Source organism: Prionailurus bengalensis, chromosome E2 (genome assembly GCF_016509475.1).
Source record: "Prionailurus bengalensis isolate Pbe53 chromosome E2, Fcat_Pben_1.1_paternal_pri, whole genome shotgun sequence".
NCBI classification, from domain to species: Eukaryota; Metazoa; Chordata; class Mammalia; order Carnivora; family Felidae; genus Prionailurus; species Prionailurus bengalensis.
The window spans coordinates 26,928,689-26,953,262 of NC_057352.1; the positions used below are offsets into that span (position 1 = coordinate 26,928,689).

General features: G+C 35.5%; 1 protein-coding gene across 1 annotated transcript in view; it reads left to right on the top strand.

The window, feature by feature from the left end:
* The window catches only part of LONP2 (lon peptidase 2, peroxisomal), a 103,763-nt gene that overhangs the window by 17,122 nt on the left and 62,067 nt on the right, over window positions 1–24,574 (top strand). The window contains exons 5-8 of the mRNA XM_043599143.1: window positions 551–714; window positions 2,017–2,111; window positions 7,546–7,804; window positions 17,052–17,193. Coding sequence (XP_043455078.1) covers window positions 551–714; window positions 2,017–2,111; window positions 7,546–7,804; window positions 17,052–17,193 — 660 coding nt within the window. The remainder of the gene's footprint in view (window positions 1–550; window positions 715–2,016; window positions 2,112–7,545; window positions 7,805–17,051; window positions 17,194–24,574) is intronic.

A 24,574-nucleotide genomic window follows, 5' to 3' on the forward strand; every position in this document is an offset into this window, starting at 1 on the left:
TTGGAAAAGCAGAACTTCGCAAGAAGGGATGCAAATAGTGTGTAGGTAAGTGATATAGGTAAGATAAAGTATTTGAAAGGAGGAAGACTTTTCTGTGTATTGGAGACAAAGAGAACAGAGCCAATGGTGGAAACGTTAAAGATGTTAGAAAGAAATTTTGTAATCTAGGAGGAAAAATGGAATTTATTCTGTTGCTGATTGGTAAGTAGTAATATAATCAAGAAAGTAGTGGCTATAATAGTAGCTCAAAGAAAAATAATTCCTAGATGTTTTCATTATTTCTAGTAGCCAGCTCTTGAATTTTTTCTTATATTGTAATATAAGCATATACTAAAGAATCATGTCCATTTTATGTTGATCCACTTTTTAAATTCTGCTGCTTCCATATGTGTTTGTGTCTCTTGGTTATCATTCTGAACTTAGTTCCTAAAGATGTAGACCCTAACCATGAAAATGTTATTCGGCACCAGTTATAATCTTGTGTGTAACTAGGTACCTCGTTTCCAGTTTATTTTAACACACAGTTTTACTCTTCTACTTTCTACTTTAGGTTATAGCAATACGTCCTATTAGAAGGATTACACACATCCCAGGTGCCTTAGAAGATGAGGATGAGGATGAAGATCATGATGACATTGTCATGCTAGAGAAAAAAATACGAACATCCAGTATGCCAGAGCAGGCCCACAAAGTCTGTGTCAAAGAGATAAAAAGGTAAATTGAAGCTAAAAAGAAGCTATTCATTCATTGGCACTTTCATTTTGCTTATTAATAAATATTAAAAATTATTGGTCATGGAAACTTGAAACTGCTTCTTTGGATCACAAACTGAAAGCTGAGTTATTTGTTTTATATTCTTTGATCTTTCTCCTTTTCTTATATTTAGTATAGTCATAAACCACCACTCATTTTATCTTTCCTTTGTCAATTCTCATCTTTCATGGTTTTCCAAATTGTCAGATTAGAGCTGTGATCTGTAGAATCTTCAGGTTACCCCTCTTCATTCCTCAACTGGAAACTGATTTTTAAAGGATTCTTAATACTCCTGAATTAACATCAACTTCCCTAATCTTTTTCTCAGTGGCTGAGTGTTAAGTGGTACATCGCTTCCACCTAATATGCTGTCAATATGATCACTATTGTTAACTGCTTTTTCATTGTCTTAAATATGGGCTGTGCTTTGTTTAGACACAATGTTCAGTTGGCACTGTGCTCTTCACATGTCACTTTTTTCTTCTTTAGAAAGAAGACTGTAAACCCTAGAGGGCAGGGACTGTCAGTTTCTCTTTGCATAAGAAAGTACACAGAAACCTTGATGACATCATAGGGTACATGAATAATCTCAGAAAACCAACTTTTTCCTTATGTATTTGAAACATTATAATTGTGTTGCATCTTCTTTTATTAGTGAATTATAATGAACCTAATTGAATGCTCAGTAACAAAAGATTGGACTCTGGGTTCACAGATAAGAAGATTAGTTGTAGTTGAGGGATATTTTATATTCACTGGCATTGGTTAATAAATGAGGAACATCTTTTGTGGGCAAAATACTTTGTTAAATACTGCATATATTATGGAAGTTGTATTTTTAGTTAAATATCTGATGTTAGCTTGTTTTTACAAGATAATTTTATCTCTGATTCCAAAAAAAGTAAATAATTATTGTGTTATGCATGATTAGGCACTTAACTCTTACTGTGAGAAGTAAATCAGGTAAGTGTGACTTGAGACTCCCCCTGCGAGATACTGATACTGATAAGGTTGAATTTCCAGGATAGAATCAGATACAGTGTTCCCTCCCCCACTTCCCCAGTTTGCAGGGATCTGTTTAATTTTGTTCCATAAGTACTTCACAAAACAAAATAACTAGTTTTTTTTTAATGTTGCCAGATTTCTTAAATCAATTATTCATGATATATCTGACCCAGAAACGGAGATATATATGCTGGATTTTTGTGTTTTTTATGGAATTCTATGTTGTGTAACATTTTGCTATGTATTCTTTCCCCATAGACTCAAAAAAATGCCTCAGTCGATGCCAGAATATGCTCTGACTAGAAATTATTTAGAACTTATGGTGGAACTTCCTTGGAACAAAAGTACAACTGGTAAGCCAACAAAGTAACAGCCTTTGCAGTCTGATTGTCATTCAGAAGGCTCATGTAGATTCTATTGAAATATCATTGATTATCTTACTGTTACTGTAGTTCTAGATGTATTTAGGCAGTGAACTTGTGTCATCTAGGTCTTGGGATCAAACAGGAAAAGAAGGTGCTACATGAAAGTGCCTTTTGCCTGATTTTAGAGAAAATAGGATTTTCTATAAGAGTGATATAAGTGTTTCTCAATACCAATAGCCAATCAGAAGATAAACTTTTACATCTAAAGAAATAGTTACATATAGTTACGTACTAGAACAGTTGTACCATTTGGAATCTTATTTTTCTCATATAAAACCCTATTAAATTTAAACTCTTTTTATCCTTCTGTCCTTCGTTAGACCTGTTCTCTTTCCTGTGTATTTGCTATTTTATCTTGGGATGAGAAATACACTGTATTTAGATGCTCTATTGTTAAATTTACATACAAGGTCTGCTGAATTCAACAGTGGATTGATTACCTGAACTGCTGTTGGCATAGGAGTAGCTGTATGATTGACTTGTGAAAATTTAAAGATTTATTATCCTGGCTAGTAAAATTCTTACATTTAAAAAAGACGCTAGAGATTTTTTTAAATGTTAGCTCTAAAACACACATTTGTGCCCCCACATAAGATATGCTATACATGCCAGATTACAGGATGTTGAATTTTTAATATTAAAAAATACTTGCTTATTAACCTACAGAGGACCATTCTTTCTGGTATTGATAACTTAAAAAAAAATTTTCCCCTCAAAGAGGGCCCAGAATAAAGCACCTTTGTGTTAGATTAACTATGCCAGGACAATGTTAAGGTTAAAGTAGTTCCTTTCTTAATCATTTTTTTGGAAAGGATCATCTAACACATTTTTAATGTGTATGGCTAGGTACTAAGATGAAATTGACCTAATCATCTTCCTTTTATTTTGACTACCCTTAGATTTCAATCATATTACAGTTCTTAGGTTCTTGTTGTAGAAAGCAGTTACATTCTGGGTTATGCTAATTATTCCTTCATGAATACTCCGTAACTTTGTGTTTATCCCATTCTCTAGATTTTGGGTTTTTTCCTAAGTTTTTCTCTCTGTTTGAATGTTTGTCTATAAAATTAAAAAGCTAATTCATCTTTGTTCTCTCTTAAATTCTGAGAATCTGTAAATTTTCACTAGATTAAATCAGGTTGCACTAGTGAACTATAGAAGAAATTTTTTAGAAGCAATTTTGCTTTACTTTCCAGTTTTATTGTGGTATAATTGATAAACAGTAAACTGTACATCTATAATATGTGCATTCTGATAAGTTTTCACATATGTATGTATCTGTAATACCATCACCGTAATTAAGATAGTGAACATACCCATCGCCTCCTAAATTTTCTCATGCTTCCCTAATTCCTCCCTCTCTCCCTCCTTTTCGTCCTCATCCCCAAACAACCACTATAGATCAGTTCATATTTTCAAAACTGTTACACACATGGAATGATATAGCATGTACTCGCTTTTTCTGATTCTTTCAGCATTAGAGGTTCATCCATGTTGCTGCATAGATTAATAATTTGTGTATGCGTTTACGTGTCAGGAACATTGAGGTTGTTTCCAGTTTTTTGGCTCCTATATATAGAGCTGTTATGTTACCATACTAATAAATTTATTTCTTATATCATATTTGCATAACAACATTGCCTTCTAGTTGAAAGTGCTTTACCAAACTGCAGCTGAATTTCTTGGTTTAATTCTTAATTCAAAAATATTTTTTGTATTTTTTGGAAACTCCATAGTGAGATGAATGCCGGAGAGCATGGGGTCCCATTCAATCAGCCTCTCTTTGTGCCACATGATCAATTTGAGATCAGCTGTTGGTCTGGATCTAGCTGGGCTGTGGGGAGGTCCATTTTATTTCTGGTAGGCTTCTGTTCACTCGGTGCCTATTTTTTTAAGTGAAGTGGTCCTATTCTGTGAGATTTGGAGAGGGCTCTGCTGCCTGTTAGTTTAGACCTGGGAAAGAAAGTTACATTTCAACTTTGTGTTGTTTAACTGCTGCCGTTTTGTTTCACCTGCCAAGCTTCCATGTTGGTATATATTTGATAGGTATTTGTCATTGATGCAGTCGTGACAATTTTCAAACCCTGCTATTTTTTCTTGACAGTAGGACAAGTGCACAGTCTGAAGAGCATCTAGATAACTTGGTAATCCTAGGGGCCTTATTTTGAAATTTTGGTATTCTCTCAGTAACATTTTTCTGTGCTTCAGGATTTATTTTAACTAATGACTTAGGAGAAATGCAGGGTGCATATAGTAGATATAGAATAATGGCCTGAATATTAAAATTGCAGATTTGATTAATTGCCATTAGTAGCTTAATGAGTTGCTTCCAGCTTCCTCCCCTCTCCACTTGTCCTATTTAAAAACTGAACTTAATTAATACTCAGGAATTTTTACCAAGCTTATACAGTATAATTGTATAGGTTTCGGAGCAAAATGTTTATTTGAATACAAGAGTGCTGACTCCTTTACTGAAATAAACAAAATATAAAAATGGGACAAAGCTGTTATTATTTTCACAACTAGGGAAGGAGGCCACCCACATGCCAGAAACTCAAGAGAGTTTCTGCTGGATGTGTATTAGCATTAGAGATGCATAGCACTCATGTACCCCCACGTGAAAATACTTTTCATCGTTTAGTATTCCAGCAGAGAACTGAAGATGCATAAATTGTGGTATAAAAGGAAGTGTGTTGTGGGGCGCCTGGGTGGCGCAGTCGGTTAAGCGTCTGACTTCAGCCAGGTCACGATCTCGCGGTCCGTGAGTTCGAGCCCCGCGTCGGGCTCTGGGCTGATGGCTCAGAGCCTGGAGCCTGTTTCCGATTCTGTGTCTCCTCTCTCTCTGCCTCTCGCCCATTCATGCTCTGTCTCTCTCTGTCCCAAAAATAAATAAACGTTGAAAAAAAAATTAAAAAAAAAAAAAAAAAGGAAGTGTGTTGAACTTTTAAACCATTTCTGTATGGAATTAGATTTAAATAATTATTATGAGTGTGGTTATAAAACCGTGAAAATGTCTTTCATAATTTTTGAAAGAGAAGCTTACCTAAATAGCAATCCTCAAAAGCAGAAAGGAAAGATTTGAAGGAAAGAAGTTTCCTAGTTTTCCCATCTTGAATAGAAAGAGCCAGTAGATACTATTTAAGTCTTTCAGTTGTAAATAGAGAAATATATGTTCAGGTAAGTTTTAAATTTTTTACATGTATTATTACAAGTATTATTTTACATGTATTATTCAAAATAGGAAGCATGTATTCTGAGCCATTAAAAAGAATAATCAGAAAAAAACGTATCCTATATAGAAAAGACACAATAATTTATATAGCATAGAAATTGTCTTCCTTAAAAGTTTGAGGAACTTTTAAAAATTGTCTTCACTTGGCATGTTTCTTAGAAAAACTTCCTTCAGAGTATCATCATTTTTTTCTAAATTGCATGGAATTCTGTTCTTAAACTAGTAAATGTTAATTAGGGGTGAGTGTTACATTATAACAAGTGACAAAATGGTACAAAATGACATTTTGATGGAAAGTTTTTCTTATGCATGGTGATGTAATAAATATATTGATAACATAATGTTAAACTTTTTTGCATAACTAAAATAAATCCCACTGGGACTTAGTAGATTATTCTTAATAGATCTGATTTATTAGCATTTTAATATTTAGAGCTATACAAAATGGAATTGGTCTGAAGTTTTCTTTTGTGTTTGCTGTGGTAGGTTTTTAGAGTCTGGGTTAGCAGTGCCTAACAGTTGGAAAACTTCCTGTCATTTATTCATGTGTTCGTTAGTTGGAGTCTGAAGCTAGGAAAGGGGGAAGAAATTTTGTTTTTCCCTTTCCAAATCACTCAGCCTGAAGTAAAAGCAACAGTACTGTAATTAAAATACATATATTACTGCTTAGCTAGGTTTTTTCAGACTAACTTGGGAACCAAACCACCGTTAAAGGCTTTTTTTTTCCTCTGCAGGAAAAATGCAGAGCAAGTTCCAAATAATGGATTGAAAGAGTAGGCTTGTGTGTGTTTTCTCTTTCCCAGCCTCTCCTCTCGCCATCAGTATGATTATGCAGCCATGTATTACCCCTGGGTGTCATGCAGATGATGAATTCATGCTGGCATCCATGAGTATTTAATGATTTAATCTATAAGTATTTTAAGTAGTAAAGCACATCAGTAAACCTGATGAAAGCTTGGCTATAGAAACAAACCTAATTCATACCTTCCTGGTGAGACTGTGACAGTTCTTTACATCTTAATGTTTTGTTTTTTTTTTTTTTTTGATCCAGCATTTCTGTCTATAGAAGGTTAGTTGAAGGAAATAATTAGGGATATATGTGGGGATTTAATTACAAGGATGCACTGCAAAGCCTGTTTTATAACTGTAAACATTTGTAGATAACCTAAATGCTTAGCAATAGGGAATTATTTAAATGAGTATGGATAATTAAATAATAGAATATTATGTAACCACTAAAGTATTACTAAAAAATGCATTTGACACTGAAAGGTGTCTGTAATATATATTAAGTGAAAAAACAAAACTTGAAGGCATCATATACTCTCAGTTTGAAAAATCGGTCTGAAAGCACATATATACACATACACACACATACACATACAACCTGCAAGAATACATACCAAAGTGAAGGTAGAGATGCTCTCTTGAAGACATGAGATTATGGGTAACTGTATTCATTTTTTTTTTTTTAATTCGTGTCATTAGGTTTTCTAGAATGAGCATACATTACTTCTCTAATTAAAAAAAAAAAAACTTTAAAAAAGAAGGAACAAATGCCAGCACAAATAGAATATGTAGAAATTATGTCTCCATATAAATAATGTGTATCTAGAAAATTAGATGAGTATTAATTCCTTGAATTTTTAATTATGTAGTGCTTACTAGTTCTGTTGATACTAAATTCTCTTAAGCAAAAAAGCCAGGTCTCCCTGCAGACTTATGTAGAAAGATCCACTTCTGTTCTTGTCATGTTTATTTTCTAAAACATATTTTGACTCTTGTCAGCCTTGAAAGGAGTTCTTGCTTTAAAAATTCTATGTGCTGGGTGCCTGGGTGGCTCGTTTGGTTAAACCTCTGACTCTTGATTTCGTCTCAGGTCATGACCTCCTAGTTTGTGAGATTGAGCTCCCGGTTTGTGAGATTGAGCTCCGTGTCAGGTTCTGTGCTGATAGCGTGGAGCCTGCTTGGGATTCTCTCTCTCTGTCTCTCTGCTCCTCCCCTACTAGTGCATGTGTGCGTGCTCTCTTTCTCTCAAAATTAATAAATAAATATTGTAAAAATAAATAAATAAAAATTTTTAAGTATCTCAAGCATCTCAAAAAGTGCTTCTGTTGGGTTATTTGACAGACCGTCTGGACATTCGAGCAGCCCGGATTCTTCTGGATAATGATCACTATGCTATGGAAAAATTGAAGAAAAGAGTGCTGGAATACCTGGCTGTCAGACAGCTGAAAAACAACCTGAAGGGCCCCATTCTTTGCTTTGTTGGCCCTCCTGGAGTTGGTAAAACAAGTGTGGGAAGATCAGTGGCCAAGACTCTTGGTCGAGAGTTCCACAGGATTGCACTTGGAGGAGTGTGTGATCAGTCTGACATTCGAGGACACAGGTAAGATATTTCTCTCAGTTCAATCTCTGGTTCTCTGTTTTAATTGACTAGAGCCCTCAAAAGCCAAGGCATAATATATGTATGTATATTTTTTTTCTCAAAGGGATATTTGTAATACCGTGGATCGAAAGGATATTTACAGTACTTACTTATGGTACATCTGTAGGACATTTATAGCTAACCTAGAGCCTCTACCATAATAGTATACCCAAACTAACCTTGGTAATTGTATGACAATGGATAGTGAGTCTCTGCCTCGGCTTTTCTGGAATCTCATTTGAGTGCAATTATAAATTAGTTATGGTTAGATATTACAGTGTTTTTACATGCACTTTGGCCCAGTAGCATTTCATTATGACCCTTAACTCTTAGAGTTTAAAAAATAAAGTACAACAGCTGGGGGAGGTAGGAGAAGGTACAAAATCTTTGATAACAAATTTATGTTTGTGGTTTAAACTCTTTAAGGAGGCTGGTTTTCAGTATACATATGAATAATGAGAAAGTTCAGGGTAATTATTAAGATGTGTCCTTGCATTTTTGGCCCTCTTTCTATAAAAATACATTAAACTGTGAGAACTGTGTCTGTGTATCTGACATTACTAGAATCAGATTTGCATGTTACGTTAATTGTTTTATGTTCTCTGTGGTCTCTGTTGCTCAGATTAGAAGATGCTTTGGGAAAGCATGAACTTCTGTTTCAAGGTTTAAGGGTTCCTAAGAGTTGCAAGTTGTGAGAAAACATATATACCTATAGTGTATGCATTTTAAAATGTAGAATATTTAAAAATGTAGAAATCATGAATGCTTATAAAAGAATATAATGTTGTATGCCTGAAACTAACATCAGTGATACCTCAATTTAAAAAAAAGTTTTTAAAATTTTTTATTTATTTTTGAGAGATAGAGTGCAAGCAGGGGAGGGGCAGAGAGAGAGGGAGATACAGAATCTGAAGCAGGCTCCAGGCTCCGAGCTGTTGGTACAGAGCCCATTGTGGGGCTCAAACTCACAAACTGCAAGATCATGATCTGAGCCAAAGTTGGACGCTTAACCGACTGAGCCACCCAGGTGCCCCCCTCCCCAAATTTTTTTTGAAGAATCTGCTTAACTTCCAATAGAAAGTTATTAAACTGAAGATAAAACTTCTCTCCTCAAGGTCATACCATCAGTCTTGAAGTTGTTAAAACAATCTAAATTATAAATGAAGGCTTTGAAAAGCATGCCAGTGCAGGCAGTGAACAACTGCCAATGGCCAAGGGTAATTTAAATGCATATTTACAGTTTGGTGAATATGGATTAAACTTGGATTGTAGGGGAAAAAGAATATGATGCTTTTTATAATGTCTTGTTTTCCATTTGTCTTATTCACGAGATCATTGGCATTAGGCGAGGTGGAAAACACTTTTAGAAACTTTTCCATGAAAAGTGATTCTTTTTCTCTGACTTACAATTTTTATGCATTAAAGAAAAATCATTCCAAGATTTTAAACAATATGCAATGAGGGCTGCAGATTAGATCAGGGAATTGATCTGGGTCATTCTTTCTGGCAATTTCAAACAATATTTTTGTCACCTAGACTTGCTTATTCTCACATGTGCCACTAGAGGCTGTAGTTTGCTTTTGTAAAGAAATTGGCACCTTCTACCAATCTTGGAGAAACTGAATCTAGGACTGGAATTTTTTTATTTTAACTAGAGAGCTTTGGGGAGATATCTCCCACTCAAGTGACTTGATTCATGCATTCAAAGTTTTTTTAGTTTCTTTTTTTTTTTTTAGTATCTGTAGCACTGTATTGTGTAAGCATTTGATGGAATTTAGAGAGGAATTTATGGAATTAATGTCATGAGCACATGACCTGTGGGCAATTTGTCCTGTTTCTTGCCACATTAGTATTGCTTATTCAGTAAGGCTTAGAAAGCACTTACTCAGTGCCTGACACACAGTGAGCATTCAATAAAAAATAGCTTTAATTATTATTTACTTTTAAATTCTCAGGAGGACAAGTTTACATTTAACAGCGTCAATGAGTTTTTATAAAATTCAATCTGATTTTTTAAAAGTTTATTTATTTATTTTTGAGAGAGAGAGGGAGAGCATAAGTAGGGGAGGAGCAGAGAGAGAAAGAGAAAGAGAGAAAGAGAAAGAGAAAGAGAAAGAGAAAGAGAAAGAGAAAGAGAGAGAGAGAATTCCAAGCAGGCTCCACGCTGTCAGCTCCATGCTGAGCCCAATGTGGAGCTCTATACCACGAATTAGCCGAAATCAAGAGTCGGACACTTAACCAACTGAGCCACCCAGGTGCCCCAATTTGATTTTTTTTTTTTTAATTTTTTTTTTCAACGTTTTATTTATTTTTGGGACAGAGAGAGACAGAGCATGAACGGGGGAGGGGCAGAGAGAGAGGGAGACACAGAATCGGAAACAGGTTCCAGGCTCTGAGCCATCAGCCCTGAGCCTGACGCGGGGCTCGAACTCGCGGACCGCGAGATCGTGACCTGGTTGAAGTCGGACGCTTAACCTACTGCGCCACCCAGGCGCCCCCAATTTGATTTTTAAATAGTACTTAAAATATCCTATTCTTGGCATTATTATTTAATTTATGTAGCAGAATTGTGGGAAAATGTATTTCTGTGATGTGTGTTAGTGGGCAGTATATAAAGTCACAGTTATCACCATTTTGTGTGAACATTGTTGGTTTTAAGCAGAACTCTGTTTTCAGTCTTTACTGATATTGATAGATACAAAATTTGTTCAATGAGTATACTTTCACATGTGTAGCTATCATTAAGAAAACTGAACTTACTGTGCGTCTTTTGTAAAATGAGGATATGTATTTGCCTAAAAAAAGCTTTCTATAAATGTATCGTATGCACAGAGGCTGTGATCATTGCCAAATAAAAGGGATGTGGTTTAGTCTATGAATCATTCTACTATGGCTGCTACTAAGTACTGCCTAGCCATCACTGTACCAGATGTTTCATTAAACACTACAGCAACCTGTCCTTGTGCTACTGGGGCCTTATTACCCATTTACCTTCCCAAATTATCAAAGCCTGGAGAAAATATTTATTTGAAAGCCCGTTTGGAAGTAGGTGGAGAGTGGGGTTAAGGTGAGCAGAGATTGAGAGCAGAGTATGGGCTTAGTTCAGAGATATGAATTGGAGGTGAATAGGAGAGGAGGAAGAACAGTAGCTAATAGCTACAACCATGGGGTGGAGTTCGTGGGAACAAGTGGTTCCATGTAACAGTTGAAGCATTTTGGAAACACCCAGGTCTTGCCATTTAAGTACTGGTCACATGCTCACAATTAGAGTTCATGCAAAGTTTTGTTTTTCCTCAGCTTCTGAGTAGGCACCACTGTTCTGCAGTCTTAAAATAGCCAAGAAAAAACAGAGCTGCTTTATATTATCTTCCTTGCTGTGCTCTTGATTTTGTCACTCACTTTTTCTATTTTCCCATGCTTGGAACTCTATCCTTTTACTAGAAATACCTGTTTATGTGAAGGAAGGTGCTAGTAAGTTAGGAATTGATCTTAAACAAAGATGTGTTTTTTAGAGTTCAATGGTAGTGAACTGAGAGATGGGAAGAAAGACTTGATTCACCTTTAAATCTTAAACTTGAAAAATAGTGATCTGATTTTACATTGACACATTGTTTTTGTTTCTGTAATTTTGAGTGCCTTAAAGAAAGAAGAGTCAGGTTTATTAATGCAGCTTTTCAGTCTTCTCTACATTTCTCATTTGGGTCTGTCTCCATTGGGACTTTTCTGTCCACTTTTAGGAAGCTCTGTTCCTATCAGTTTTTACAACTTAATATTTTTAAATATTACATTTTTAAAGAATTTAAATCAGTTCATAGAAATTAAATATAACAACTTCTTTTAGGATGAAGTTTTATGAAATCGTGTTTCCATAATCATTTTTCATAAGTTGTTTCTTGGTGAAATATACTTATTGCTGTATCTCAAGTTATTGTTGATAGTAACTCTTTGGAAGTAGTATGCCAGCTGTTTGTTCAGATAATCAAATTATATCACTGCAAGGAATCTTTGGCTCAAACAGGATGAGAACAAAATAATCTTTTGCTTTCCACATCGATACATTTTTGTATGTATAAACATTTTTTTTAAGTTTATTTAGAGAGAGAGAAAGAGAAAAAGAGAGAGTGGGGGAGGGGCAAAGGGACAGGGAGAGAGAATCCCAAGCAGGCTCCACTCTGTCAGCATGGAGCCCAGTGTGGGCTCCAACTCACAAATCCATGAGATAATGACCTGAGCCAAAATCAAGAGTCAGATGCTTAACCGACTGAACCACCCAGGCGCCCCAGAAATGGTGATGTTTTAAATAAATTAGCTATTTCATTGTTAGTCTCCACAAGGGGAAAATAACCAAAGCAGCAAGGCTTTAATGTATTTTTAGCATAGTATGCCAGACATGTATGGTTTGCTCACCATACTCTTTATAACCTGTATTTGCATGTAGCTCTTCTTTGCCTCTTTAAAATTTAGTTTCATTTTCAGGCCCCAATTCAAGGATTTCTCCATTAATATAGGTGCAGTCAGTTATGATCTTACTCTTCTCTAAACTGACCCCTTACTGTCTATTGTTTTCTTTTAATGATTAAATAATATAGGCCTCTGGCATATGCTCTACGTTGCTGTAGAGATAAGACATAAATATGGAACAAGTATAAGCTCTTTACAGTAGGGTTTTTAGCATATCTTATTCTCCTTTTTATCACTCTATGCTGTATAGCACAGTGCCAAACATGGCTCTCTAAATGCTTTGTGAATTCAGGTAAGATTAAAACATAATTATATTTTGTAAGTCTTGTGGTCCTTTAAGTGAGTGCATCCATACAAATGAGTGCACAAAAAGATTTAGGAATGACTGCTGGAAGAATAACAATTTGATCTGTTTAGATATGCTATATTAAAGACTGTTCTTCTTTTGAAATCATTAGGATCTCTTTTAAGGCTTATTACTCCCAGTTGGAGATATATATATATATATATATACACCCTTGGTAGAAAATTTAGAAATAGTTTTTAAAAAGGAAAAAAACTCTCATGTGTTTTTGTTTTTTTGTTTGTTTTTTTTACCATACAAAGATTATCACTGTTAACATTTTATTTCCTGCCAGACTTTTCAATGGGCAGCTTTTGCCATGTTTCTAAAAAGCAATTCTAATCCTACTCTTTTGACTTAATATTACAATATACAATTTTTATATTACAGATTCTTTGTAAATGTCACTTCAGTAGTTTGCATCATAACCCATTAGAGCTCTTTAATTGAGTAGGTGTGAAAAGGTGATGGTAAAATGACTGTTTCCCCCCCCTTCTTTAAGTATCGGGAAAGAGGTGAGTAATGTTTTAATGTTTATTTATTTTTGAGAGAGACAGAGACACAGAATCCAAAGCAGGCTCACAGAGCCCGACACAGGGCTCGAACTCACGAGCTTTGACATCATGACCTGAGCTGAAGTTGGATGCTCAACCAAGCCATCCAGGCACTCCTATTCCTGATATTTAGAAACTGTTAGTGGCAGTGACAGGCTGACCAGCCTTTTGGCTTAAGATTTGAAGATGTCCAGGCACAGAGTAGTAAAGTAATTGATTTACCATGGAGCGCCTATAAATAGAGGATATTGTCTGTAGTTTTTTGAAGCATAAACCGGACTATATTTTGGAACATGACAAATGCTGATCTTGTAACTTAAATTTTTGAACCATGTAGATACTTGGTTTTGTGTATTTCATATGCTAATCCTTATAAACCTATGAACTGCCTATACCAATCACAAGAAAAATATGAATTCATGTTTGGTTTTTTTTTTAATTTTTTTTTCAACGTTTATTCATTTTTGGGACAGAGAGACAGAGCATGAACGGGGGAGGGGCAGAGAGAGGGAGACACAGAATCGGAAACAGGCTCCAGGCTCCGAGCCATCAGCCCAGAGCCTGACGCGGGGCTCGAACTCACGGACCGCGAGATCGTGACCTGGCTGAAGTCGGACGCTTAACCGACTGCGCCACCCAGGCGCCCCCTTTTTTTTTTTTTTTTAATTTTTTTTTCAACGTTTATTCATTTTTGGGAGAGAGAGACAGAGCATGAACGGGGGAGGGGCAGAGAGAGGGAGACACAGAATCGGAAACAGGCTCCAGGCTCCGAGCCAAGAATTCATGTGTTTTTAAAATTAACTCGTACTTCAATTAAAAAAAAAAACTTCTACATAATCATGTATTTAGGCTGAATAGTAAGTAATTGAAGAGATACATTCTTTGCAAACTTACCTGTATTGTGCTATGTTGCTTCCTAGATGTTGTTTCATGAGGAAGGACATGGCAAAGTATGTATTTTGCCCTCAAAAAAGTTAATAGTTTGTAAAAGAGTATTAATTTCATTAATCTCCTACTTATGTGGTTTCTCAGGAGGATATTTTGGTATGCTAATTTGTTTTTTAAAAGTGGTTATAGGGGCACCTGGGTGGTTCAGTCGGTTAGGCATCCAACTTCAGCTTAGGTCATAATCTTACAGTTCGTGAACTTGAGCCCCGTTTCAGGTGAGCTTGAGCCCTGCTTCGGGCTCTGCACTAATAATGTGGAGCCTGCTTGGGATTCTCTCTCTCTCTCCCTCTCTCTGTGTCCCTTGCTCACTCATGTTCTCTCTCTCTCTCTCTCTCTCTCTCTCTCTCTCTCTCAAAAATAAATAAATAACAAAAAATTGTAAAAAAAAAGAAAAAAGTAGTGATTTATATTGGGTGATGTTGAAAGAGAACATTTTTATTTTGTGTATTGCTGCACTTTCCACCATCTGATTCATATTCCAAAGGTTTATTCAAAGTATATTCTGTATCTTTAGTCAGTGAATTGCATGCTATCATACCTTCTGGTAAAGGATATAACACATTATAGATATTTTCCACAGCTTATCGGCCCTCTGTAATGGTTCTCTTCTTTGTTTGACCTGTAGACTAGTGTTACATATTCGGGGGATGTCGTCATCTGTGATTGAGGAACACTAAGGGCATTGAATATGCTTGGTGCTATGAAAGATGTGAACAACAATGAACATCTTTTGAAAGGTTACTGTGTGCCAGGCACTACACTGTGTGCTTTACCTGTTGTGCTTTCATAATCATATAATCTATGAGGTTGGCAGTTACTATGTCCATTTTCCAGATGAGGAAACTGAGACTTAGATCAAGTTATTTGTTCAAAGCAGTATTCAAAGACTTGTATGGCCTTCGCAGTGGTGATACTTTGGGTGCTGGCATGGTTGACCTGATGTCATCAAATAAATAGGAAAAACAAGCTTCTGTTTAGGGAACAGTCTGATAGCTCTATATCCAGGGGATCTACTCTGTAATAAGACCCACTCTCTGTCATCAGAGTGCTCACTGGCTCTCTAGAGGAGGTACCCAGAAACTAAGTTGTAACTGCATCAGATGAATTGTAGGGACAGTAAATGCTGTAGATGTTGCATTATTGGAAAGATCACTTTGTGAGAGGAAAAGTTTTTTTAGAATTCCTGGATTTACATAGGTAGAAAGAGTATTCAGGGCAGGAAGGTAACATTAACAAAAGTTAAAAAACATAAGGAGTATAATAGGATTGTGATTGTGGATAATGCAAGAGCATTATGGCAGCAAGTTAGGAAGGCTGGTGGGGACTGCATTGTGAAGAGCCTTGAATTCCAGACAGAGGAGTTTGGCTTTATGCTGTAGGCTCTGGAAAGCAATGGAAGGTTTAGGAGAAGTTGTTTATGGACTAGTGTCCATATTTCCGCTTCTTTAGAAAGGTCCCTGCTTAGAATATCATTTTTCTCTCCATGACTTTAGGTCATTAGTACCTGTTTTTGAAATCTACCTGTCAAAAACATTACGGGAAAGAAAGACATTGATGCAGTAAAATTGACCCTTAGAGGCTTTGTGTTTTGTTTTGTTTTGTTTTAATTTCCCTTACCTACTTATTCACAGGATACTGGCAAATTCATAAGTTCTCTAGAGAAATAATTTGAGAGGCTTTTATTAATTTTGAGTCTTGTCCTTCCTGTATCCCATTCTGAAATCTTGAATGTGCCAACTCCTTATTGTAACAGGACAGTGTTTATTGTATTTGGTTCCAGGGCCTCGGTCACCCTCCCTCCATGTAAGGCATTCCCACGATATGTTTAAGGCTTTCTTGTCTTTTCAAAGGTCACTGTATTTATTCTGTCCTGCTTTATACCAGTCATATGGTAAAACTTAGGCCTGCTCCAGGAATCGGCTTTGTGCAGATCATAAGATAACTGTTGCTGTTACACTTACCGTTGATTAGTTTCTTGTAGGCAGTCACCCTTTTATGCCTTTTCACAAACAGCATCTGCTTTGCACATGGCCTAGGCAACAAGGTTATAATTAAAATTGGTAAATTGCTACTTAAAGTTTTGCTGGCTTTGTAAACAAGGCACATTTTTCAGTTTGACAAACATATTTGTTTTTATTCATGCCACCCTCTACATCTGTCACAATTATGTAGATGATTCTTGTTCAAATATAATAAAGGAGCCTCTAATACTTTAATGGATAACAAAATATCTGGCTGAACTTGAGCATAACAGTGTATATAGGATGAACACAGTTTTATTCAAAAGGCCAGAATTAATGGAATTTTGATATACATACTATTGACCCCAAATCTTACTATAATTACAGACTATTGCTTCTGAAAATAAAAGAATTGGGAATTTTTCTTTCTTCTTTTTGGTCTACGTTTTGAGTGGCCATTTGAACCAATTCTGATTTCCTTCATGAAGATGATGATGTTTTCACTAGCCCTGGGACAACCATTTCAATGTGTAAAAAGATGCTTGTGTTGAGGGAGTGTGGGGAGGCTCCTTTGGACATTTTGAAATCCTGAAAAGTAAGAATCACAATCATATGCTTAAGTATAATGTTTTTCAGTTTCACTAAATGGCAGAAACGAGCTACAATTCTTCCAGTATTATGGGTAACTTACAGCCAGCATTGGCTGTATCTTGAATTCAATTCAAGAATTGAATGAACCTAGCTGTCTTGTTCAGATCACCCTTCACTTCCCGCCATGTTGAATTTCCTGGTTGTATCAAAGAACTTTTTAAATATATAGTACCTCTTTGCTGTGTTACTGTGATAACTAAATGACTTTTTCGCAGGCCTGAGTTTTGATTTCTAAATGATACTCCTCTTGCCTCCTGATGTCTTGTTAACTTGCTGTCTGCTTTCTATAGGCGTACCTACGTTGGCAGTATGCCTGGTCGTATAATCAATGGCTTGAAGACTGTTGGGGTTAACAATCCAGTGTTCCTATTAGATGAGGTGGACAAACTAGGAAAAAGTCTGCAGGGTGATCCTGCAGCAGCTCTGCTTGAGGTAAGATACAGAAACTTCCTGGTCTGTGATCACCACAGTTATCTGAGAGCAGATAATTGTATTCAGTAGCATATACATTGATATGGGTGTGGTCATGGGAAAAAATGTTATATGGACTAAAATCTGAAAGCAAATTAATATCTAAATTGAAGTGTCTTAGAGATTTCTTCTTTTTCTAATAATTCTCATTTCTTTTTTATTTTTTCTTTTTACCAAATATTTTAAATTTTATACATGCTTTTTGTTTAGAGACCAGTAATTCTATAAGATTATTACATAACACAGCAAGCAAGTTGTCTTCTCCCTGGGGATCCCCCATTTCCGCTTCTACACTTTGACCTCTTTAACTTTTAGTTAATTAGACCATATACAGTTTCTGACATCATTTGTTGATTACCCTCTGTAGGAGATGAGGATTTTTCTTGCTTTCTTCCCTCCACCCCTACTATATCATTTTTATACTCCCAGTCTCCCAATCTAAATTGTATCCTGATTTTGTTATGTCACTGTCAAATACTTAACATTATTACAAGTATGTAAGTGCTTTTCACAGCTGAGCCATGTGATAAATGGTAAACTGATCACTTTTCTTCTCCTGCCCCTCCTTTTTGTTTTCCTGTACATTTTTTAAAAAATCTTTGTGGGTTAATAATTGTTTATTCTGTTTACTTCCAGCAGTTGTGTTAAGTCTCCTTTCAAGACTTGGAGACACTTTGTAAGTGTTATGTCTGTTTTATCTTCTTCACTCCTCCAGTCTGAGCTAGTCGTTGTCCACATATGGAACCTAGCTGTCTTGTTCAGATCGCCCTTCACTTCCCGCCATGTTGAATTTCTTGTTTCCTATATTCCATGCCTTCTGCTTTCTTGCTTTATTCTCTCACTTTCTTGGTGTTAATCTCCCAGAAGTTTCCTGAGAAAGCTTGCATGGGTGGAAGATGTTTTTAGACTTTGTATATCTGAAAATATGTTTCCCTCATGCTTGATTGGTAGTTTGCATTCTAGTTAGACATAATTTTCCTGCAATATTTTGAAGACATTTCTCCATTGTATTCCAGTTTCCTGTGTTGCAGTTGATAAGACCAGTCTTGTCTTTTGTGACTTGTTTTACTCTGAAAATTTTTAAGATCTACTTTTTATCCCATTTTTCTGAAATTTTACAGTAATCTGCCTTGGCATCAGTCTCTTTTTCTCCATTTTTGCTGATGCTTTGAAGATTCTTTGAATTGGAAAATCCTGTCCTTTATTTCTGTAAAATTTTCTTGAATTCTCTTGATGATTTTTTTCTTCATTTTTTGGGGGGAACTCCTATCAATTGGATTTGAGATCTTTAATCTTATCTTTTCTGTTAGTCATCTTTTTTGTTTTTTGCTATATTTTTTTATGAAGACTTTCTTAGCTTTATCTAGTAATCCTTCTATGAGGTTATTATTTCAAAGATCTTTTTCTTAACTTCTCTGCTTGTTCTTTTTATAGTATCTTGCTCTCATTACATGGATGTAATATGTCCTCTTATCTCTGTGAGAAATACCCTACTAGATTTTTTTCTTTTTCCTTTTCTATAAGCTGCTTTTATCTATTTGTTATATATGTTGTTTTGTTTTGTTTTTTGGTCTCTGTCTTTTATATTAGAGTCTTCTGTTAGATGTCTGGCAATTTGTGTTTGTTTGTATTTAATAGTGAGGAAAAGAATGCTGATTGGAATCTGAGGACGGTTTATTGACCGAGTTTCACAATAGGGTCGGCTGGGCCATTTGGTTGAAGAATCTCTTATGTCAGTAACTTTAGGTCGAATTTCTCAGAGAGGGCTCCCTAAGTCTCTTGCCTTTAGAATTAAGGCTTGGCTGCCAGCTTCCTGGGAAATAAGCAGTGGGGAAAAAGTGGGGACTGTCACTGCATTCAGCATCCTGGATGTATGCATGCACCTAAACTGTTGTTTTCAGTAGAGTACATACTCTGCTCAGCTGTGCCCAGGGTCACCTGGGCAGGGAACAGCTGTTTTATGTTCTTAAGAAAATAAACTTCCAGGTTTTCCTGGGATGGGGGAAGGGATCTGGGACCTGACTGCTTCATAAATATAATTTAACCAGTCCTCCTTAGTTTACTACCTCTGCTCCCCCAGTCCTTACCCTGGTTTAAGTAAAATATTACTATTCGAACTGATTTGTAGAATTGACGAAAAACTTGCTTTGTGAGTTTGGCTTTTTTGTTTATTTCCTTGCTTTGAATTCCTTCTGGCTTCCTGTTTCCTTTTTTGGTTTTTGTTTTTGTAATCTTCTTAGAACAGGATGACCCTGGGACATGTGTCTTGTAAGCAGGGAGACCATACATTCTGGTTTGCCTGGGACAATCCCATTTTATGCCTAATTATCAATTGCACTCTCTTCTGGTCTCAGAAGTGGGTCCTGTTTGGACCATAAAAAGTACAGTTGCCATATTTAAAAGCCACAGAACTTGGAGATAAGAGTTTCACTTGGTTTGGTTTTGCCTATTTTTATTGTAGAACAGTTCTGACTCAATGACTGGTTTACCCATTAGTACTACAAACAATAAAATAGTGAACATTATTGAAGGTTTTAGTGGCTTCTTAGATGATTACTTTAGACTTTCAGTTTAATTTATATTGGCGCATTTTTCAGGTAATCTGGCCAATTCTCTCATTAGACAGTTATAGTTACTCTTTTGAAAAGAATTTGAGAGTAATTCCCTGATACTTGGGTTTCTCAGTATACTGTTTGTGGGAGTCCTAAAACAAATCCACCAAAAGACAGCTTCACAAGTAGTAGGATATAATTAATCCCTGTCTATTTATTACACAGTGTGTTTTAGTTCTTCACCGTAGTGCTTTGTAATGATTTAGTAACATTTGTTGGATTGAGATGACCTTTGATAAGAAGCTGGCATAGTGATATTTCTTTGTCTGATATAGAAGTTGGTATTCACTTTTTTGGCAATTGATTTATTAATATTCCAAATAAAAGTGTTAAAGCCTCAAATGATACCTCAAAGTAAATGATACCTGGGATCACATACTTATACTGTAGTTTAGTTATGAGTAGCATCAGTTCCTTACACACTGGGGTTCTTTTTTGTTGTTGTTTTTTATTTATTTTGAGAGAGACCGAATGCAAGCAGAGGAGGGGCAGAGAGAGGAAGAGAGAGAGAATCCCAAGCAGGCTCCATGCTGAGCATGGAGCCCCACTGGGGGCTTGATATCACATGACCACGAGATCATGACCTGAGCTGAGATCAAGAATGGGACATTTAAACGACTGAGCCACCCAGGCGCCCTGAGACTAGGATTCCATAGGGGAAGCAAGATACATATACAGAAGAAATGAGTATCTTGGTACTTCTCCCTCCCACGTGCCCCAGTCCTTGGTGGAAACATCTTCTATCACAGAGGTTGTTGAAACAATTAAATGAGTTATATGTAAAAGTGCTCTGGAAACCGTAAAGTACTCTATACATGTTATTTTAATTTAATGTCCACTCAGTTTCATCTATGTCCAGTTTGAAAACGACTTTCTGTTTCCATTACCTTTAGACCCACCTAAATGAAAAAAAGAAACACCTTGTATTTAAAGTAGAATGTTACTGAGAACCCGGAAATACCAGGAGTATGATTTATGTTCCCACATAGAAAGCCTACTCTTTAATGAAATGATTTCTAGATATTATTTATAAGATATAGTCATATGAGATTATTTTATAGCTAATTTATATTATGCCTGTATATATTAGATATAAAGAACATAATAAGTATAGAGTGGTTACTCTAAATAAATTAAAGAAGATACTTTTTCTATCTATAGATTCTTCTCAGCTTCATATTTATTCATGGTGGAGATGCCTATTTCCAGTTACTGTTGTCAACAAAGGAATATTTACTCAAAATTTAGATAGCCTCTTGAAAATTTATTGGAAGAATAAAAAACAGATGTAACTAATTGATAAGCAAATGTTGGTAGACAGAATTTGGACAGGTCTGTTGTTGAATAGTATTAAAATGTCAGATACAAGGAAAGTCCTTTTATGTAATTACTAGACTCAACAGAAAATTATAGAATTATTATCACGTAGGTACAATCATATTTATAATTGATGCAAGATCCAGACTTTGTTATAAAATATATGTGTATTTCTGAAATACACTTTTAATGTGAATGGGCTAACAAAATGCATGGATACTTTACCAGTTTTCTATATAAACAGTATTTACAGTTCTAGATAGATAGATAGATAGATAGATAGATAGATAGATAGATAGAATCCCCAAAGTGGAAAAGTCCCTAATCTAGACATAATAAACTTTTTTTTAAAACTGACATTCTTAATTAGAATTAGATCCATTTAGTAATTAGAGTGAGTTTGGTAGATTTACTACTTGGATACAGCAGACCTAGGGTCTTCTAATCTAAGCTCTACAACTATTGTCAAAGAATTTCAAGGAGAGGGACTTTCCTTTTATTAAGGAAAATTTTGAGGTTCTGGATGTTACCTTAATTTTTTATCTCATCACATGCTGTATTTACAATGTAAATTCTAAGACCTACCAGAGTAAAAGATGTCTTAAATACTGATGTTATCAGAGAGGTGTGGCTGAAGACACCTTTTTCAGCTTTCATTTTCTCTTTACTATCTCTGATTAAGAGGGATACTGCCACTTAATGATTAAACTAAGCTACATTAGGGAAACCTACTAATCATTTCTTTTTAGTGCTGGCAAACCCTGTCACCAGCGCCCAAGGCATACTTGCAAGTTACACAAAAATGTCTTGATGTCTATGTTAGCATTTTTCTTTTTATACCCTGCTCCCATTTTTTGTCTTGTTACCCACCCACTCTCCCCCAAGCACATACACATGTACAAGCTGCCACCTGACTGTCCACAGCCCTCCAGCCCTTAGCTATATTTGCAACCAAAATTACTGTTTCTCATTTCTACCCTATTTAACACTCTTGTTAGTAGAGTTTGGTGGTGATTAGATTGTGTAGGCAAGTTTACCTGAAAATTAATTTTGGAGTGGGTTGAGGGAATTATTGTTATGAATTTGTGACTTGATAATCATCAAGACTTTCTTTTCGTCTCTTGGCCATCCTCAGGGATGCTCTATGAGGGGATCATTAGACAAACCTGTGGCCCAAATCCTGGCTATGTGTCTTGGCAAGGACCCTACTACTGGATTCAATAGTAAACTAAGAAAAGGAAAAAACCACCTGAGAGAAGTATAGGCAGCAAATTGTTGAGAAATAGTAATTTGACTAATAAATTAAGAAATAATGATGAGTTGGGTTTAGTTTTTATATACCAGGTTTTCAGGAGCAAGTACTTTTCAAAATATCCTGTTCATTTGGGGAAACATTTTACCAGTATTAAATTGATTATATATTCTTATTTTTTATATGAATAGGCAATATTTACAAATTTAGAGACATCTCTTTTATATTAATGATCCTCTTTTGCCAAAAAAGAAATAAATGAAATTTGAATGTTCTAAAAATGTTTGATCAGCTTTGGGCAATTTTAAGACAGAAGTAGAAATAGGCATTCATAGTGAGATGTAAGCTGTTTGCCTCTGATTAAACTAAAGCAGCTGACCCTATTTAAAAATTATTATTTAAATATATTTTATTAATTTTTTAAAGTGTCAATGAGGTATAATTACATACAGTAAAGTGGGTGTATTTAAAATGTACAGCTTAATTTTGGTATGTGTATTAATCATGAAACCATAATTATAATCAAGGTATTAGACATAGAAGTTCTACTTCTGAAACAAAAAATTCACTAGAGGGCATCAACAGTAGATTAGAACTGGTAGATCTTTGAATTTGAAGATCAGTTGCTAGAAATTATGCAGTCTGAAGAAGAGGAAAACAAAGTGGCTAAAATGAACAGGGAAATGTGGGATACTGTTAAGCACAACAATGTATGCCTAATTGAACAGGACAGGGAAGATAGGAGCAGAAAAAGTTTTTGAGGGAATAATGGATGAAAACTTCCCAAATGTGATGAAAAACATAAATCTACACATTTGTGAAGCTTGATAAATTTCCATGTAAAATAAGCACAAAGAAATCCATAGATAGATATCACAATAACAATCCTGAAAGACAAAATAGAAAACTTTGAAAACACCAAGAGAAAAACAGTTGGTATACCCATAAACCTTTTTGATCAGCATTTGGATTTTTCAAGTTTTCGCTATTACAAATAAAGCTATTGTGAATACTTATGTACAAGTCTTTCTATGGATGTATACTTCTATTTTTCTTTGATAAATACCTGTGAGTGGATGGCTTGGTCAAATGGTAGGTGTCTGCTTAACTTTTTAAGAAACTGCCAAATTGTTTTCCAAAATGATGGTTGTACCATTTTACATTTCTCCTACTAGTGTATAAGAGTTCCAGTTCCACATTTTTGTCAGTATTTGACATGCAGTAAGTTTTTTAATTTTAATCATTCTGGTAGGTGTATTGTATTATCTCATTGTGGTTTTAATCTGCATTTCCTTAATGATTAATGATATGTTGAGCAACTTTGTATGTGATATTTGCCTGTATCCTGTATTTTTTTGTAAAATGTCTAGCTTTTTTTTCTTTTGAGTTGTCTTTTTATTATTGAGTTGTAAGAATTCCTTATATGTTCTAGACAGATTTCGTTTGTCAGTTACATATTTTTCAGATATTTTCTCCAAATATTTTATTTTATTAATGTTTAATTATTTTTGAGAGAGAGAGAGAGAGGGAGGGGCAGAGAGAGAAGGAGACATGGAATCCAAAGCAGGCTCCAGTCTCTGAGCTGTCAGCACAGAGCCTGATGCAAGGCTCAAACTCACAAACCACAAGATCGTGACCTGAGCCAAAGGTCATGCTTAACTGACTGAGCCACCCAGGGGCCCCTCTTCAAATATTTTAGTAACAATGTCTTTGGAAGAGAGCCCAAAAAGTTTTTTGTTTGTTTTTCAAAGTCCAGTTCATTGATTCTTGTGTGTGTGTGTGTGTGTGTGTGTGTGTATGTGTGTGTTTTCTTTTGCATTGTAATTAATAAATCTTTACTAAACCAAGGTCACACAGATTTTCTCGTGTTTTCTTCTAGAAGTTTTATATTTTTGGCTCTAACATTTGGGTCTGTGGCCCATGCTCAGTGAGTTTTTGTATTCAGTGTGTGGTGTAAAGGTCAAATTTCCATTTCTTTTCTTAGGTTTGTTTTTTGTTTTTTTGTCCCATTTCACATATGGGTACTTAATTGTTCCAGTACTATTTGTTGAAAGAAGTATCTTTTTCTCATTTTGAATTGCCCTAGATACCTTTGTCAAATATTAGTTGATAGATTGTCTGGCTGTGTTTTATATTTCTGAGTTCTCTATGCTGTTCCATC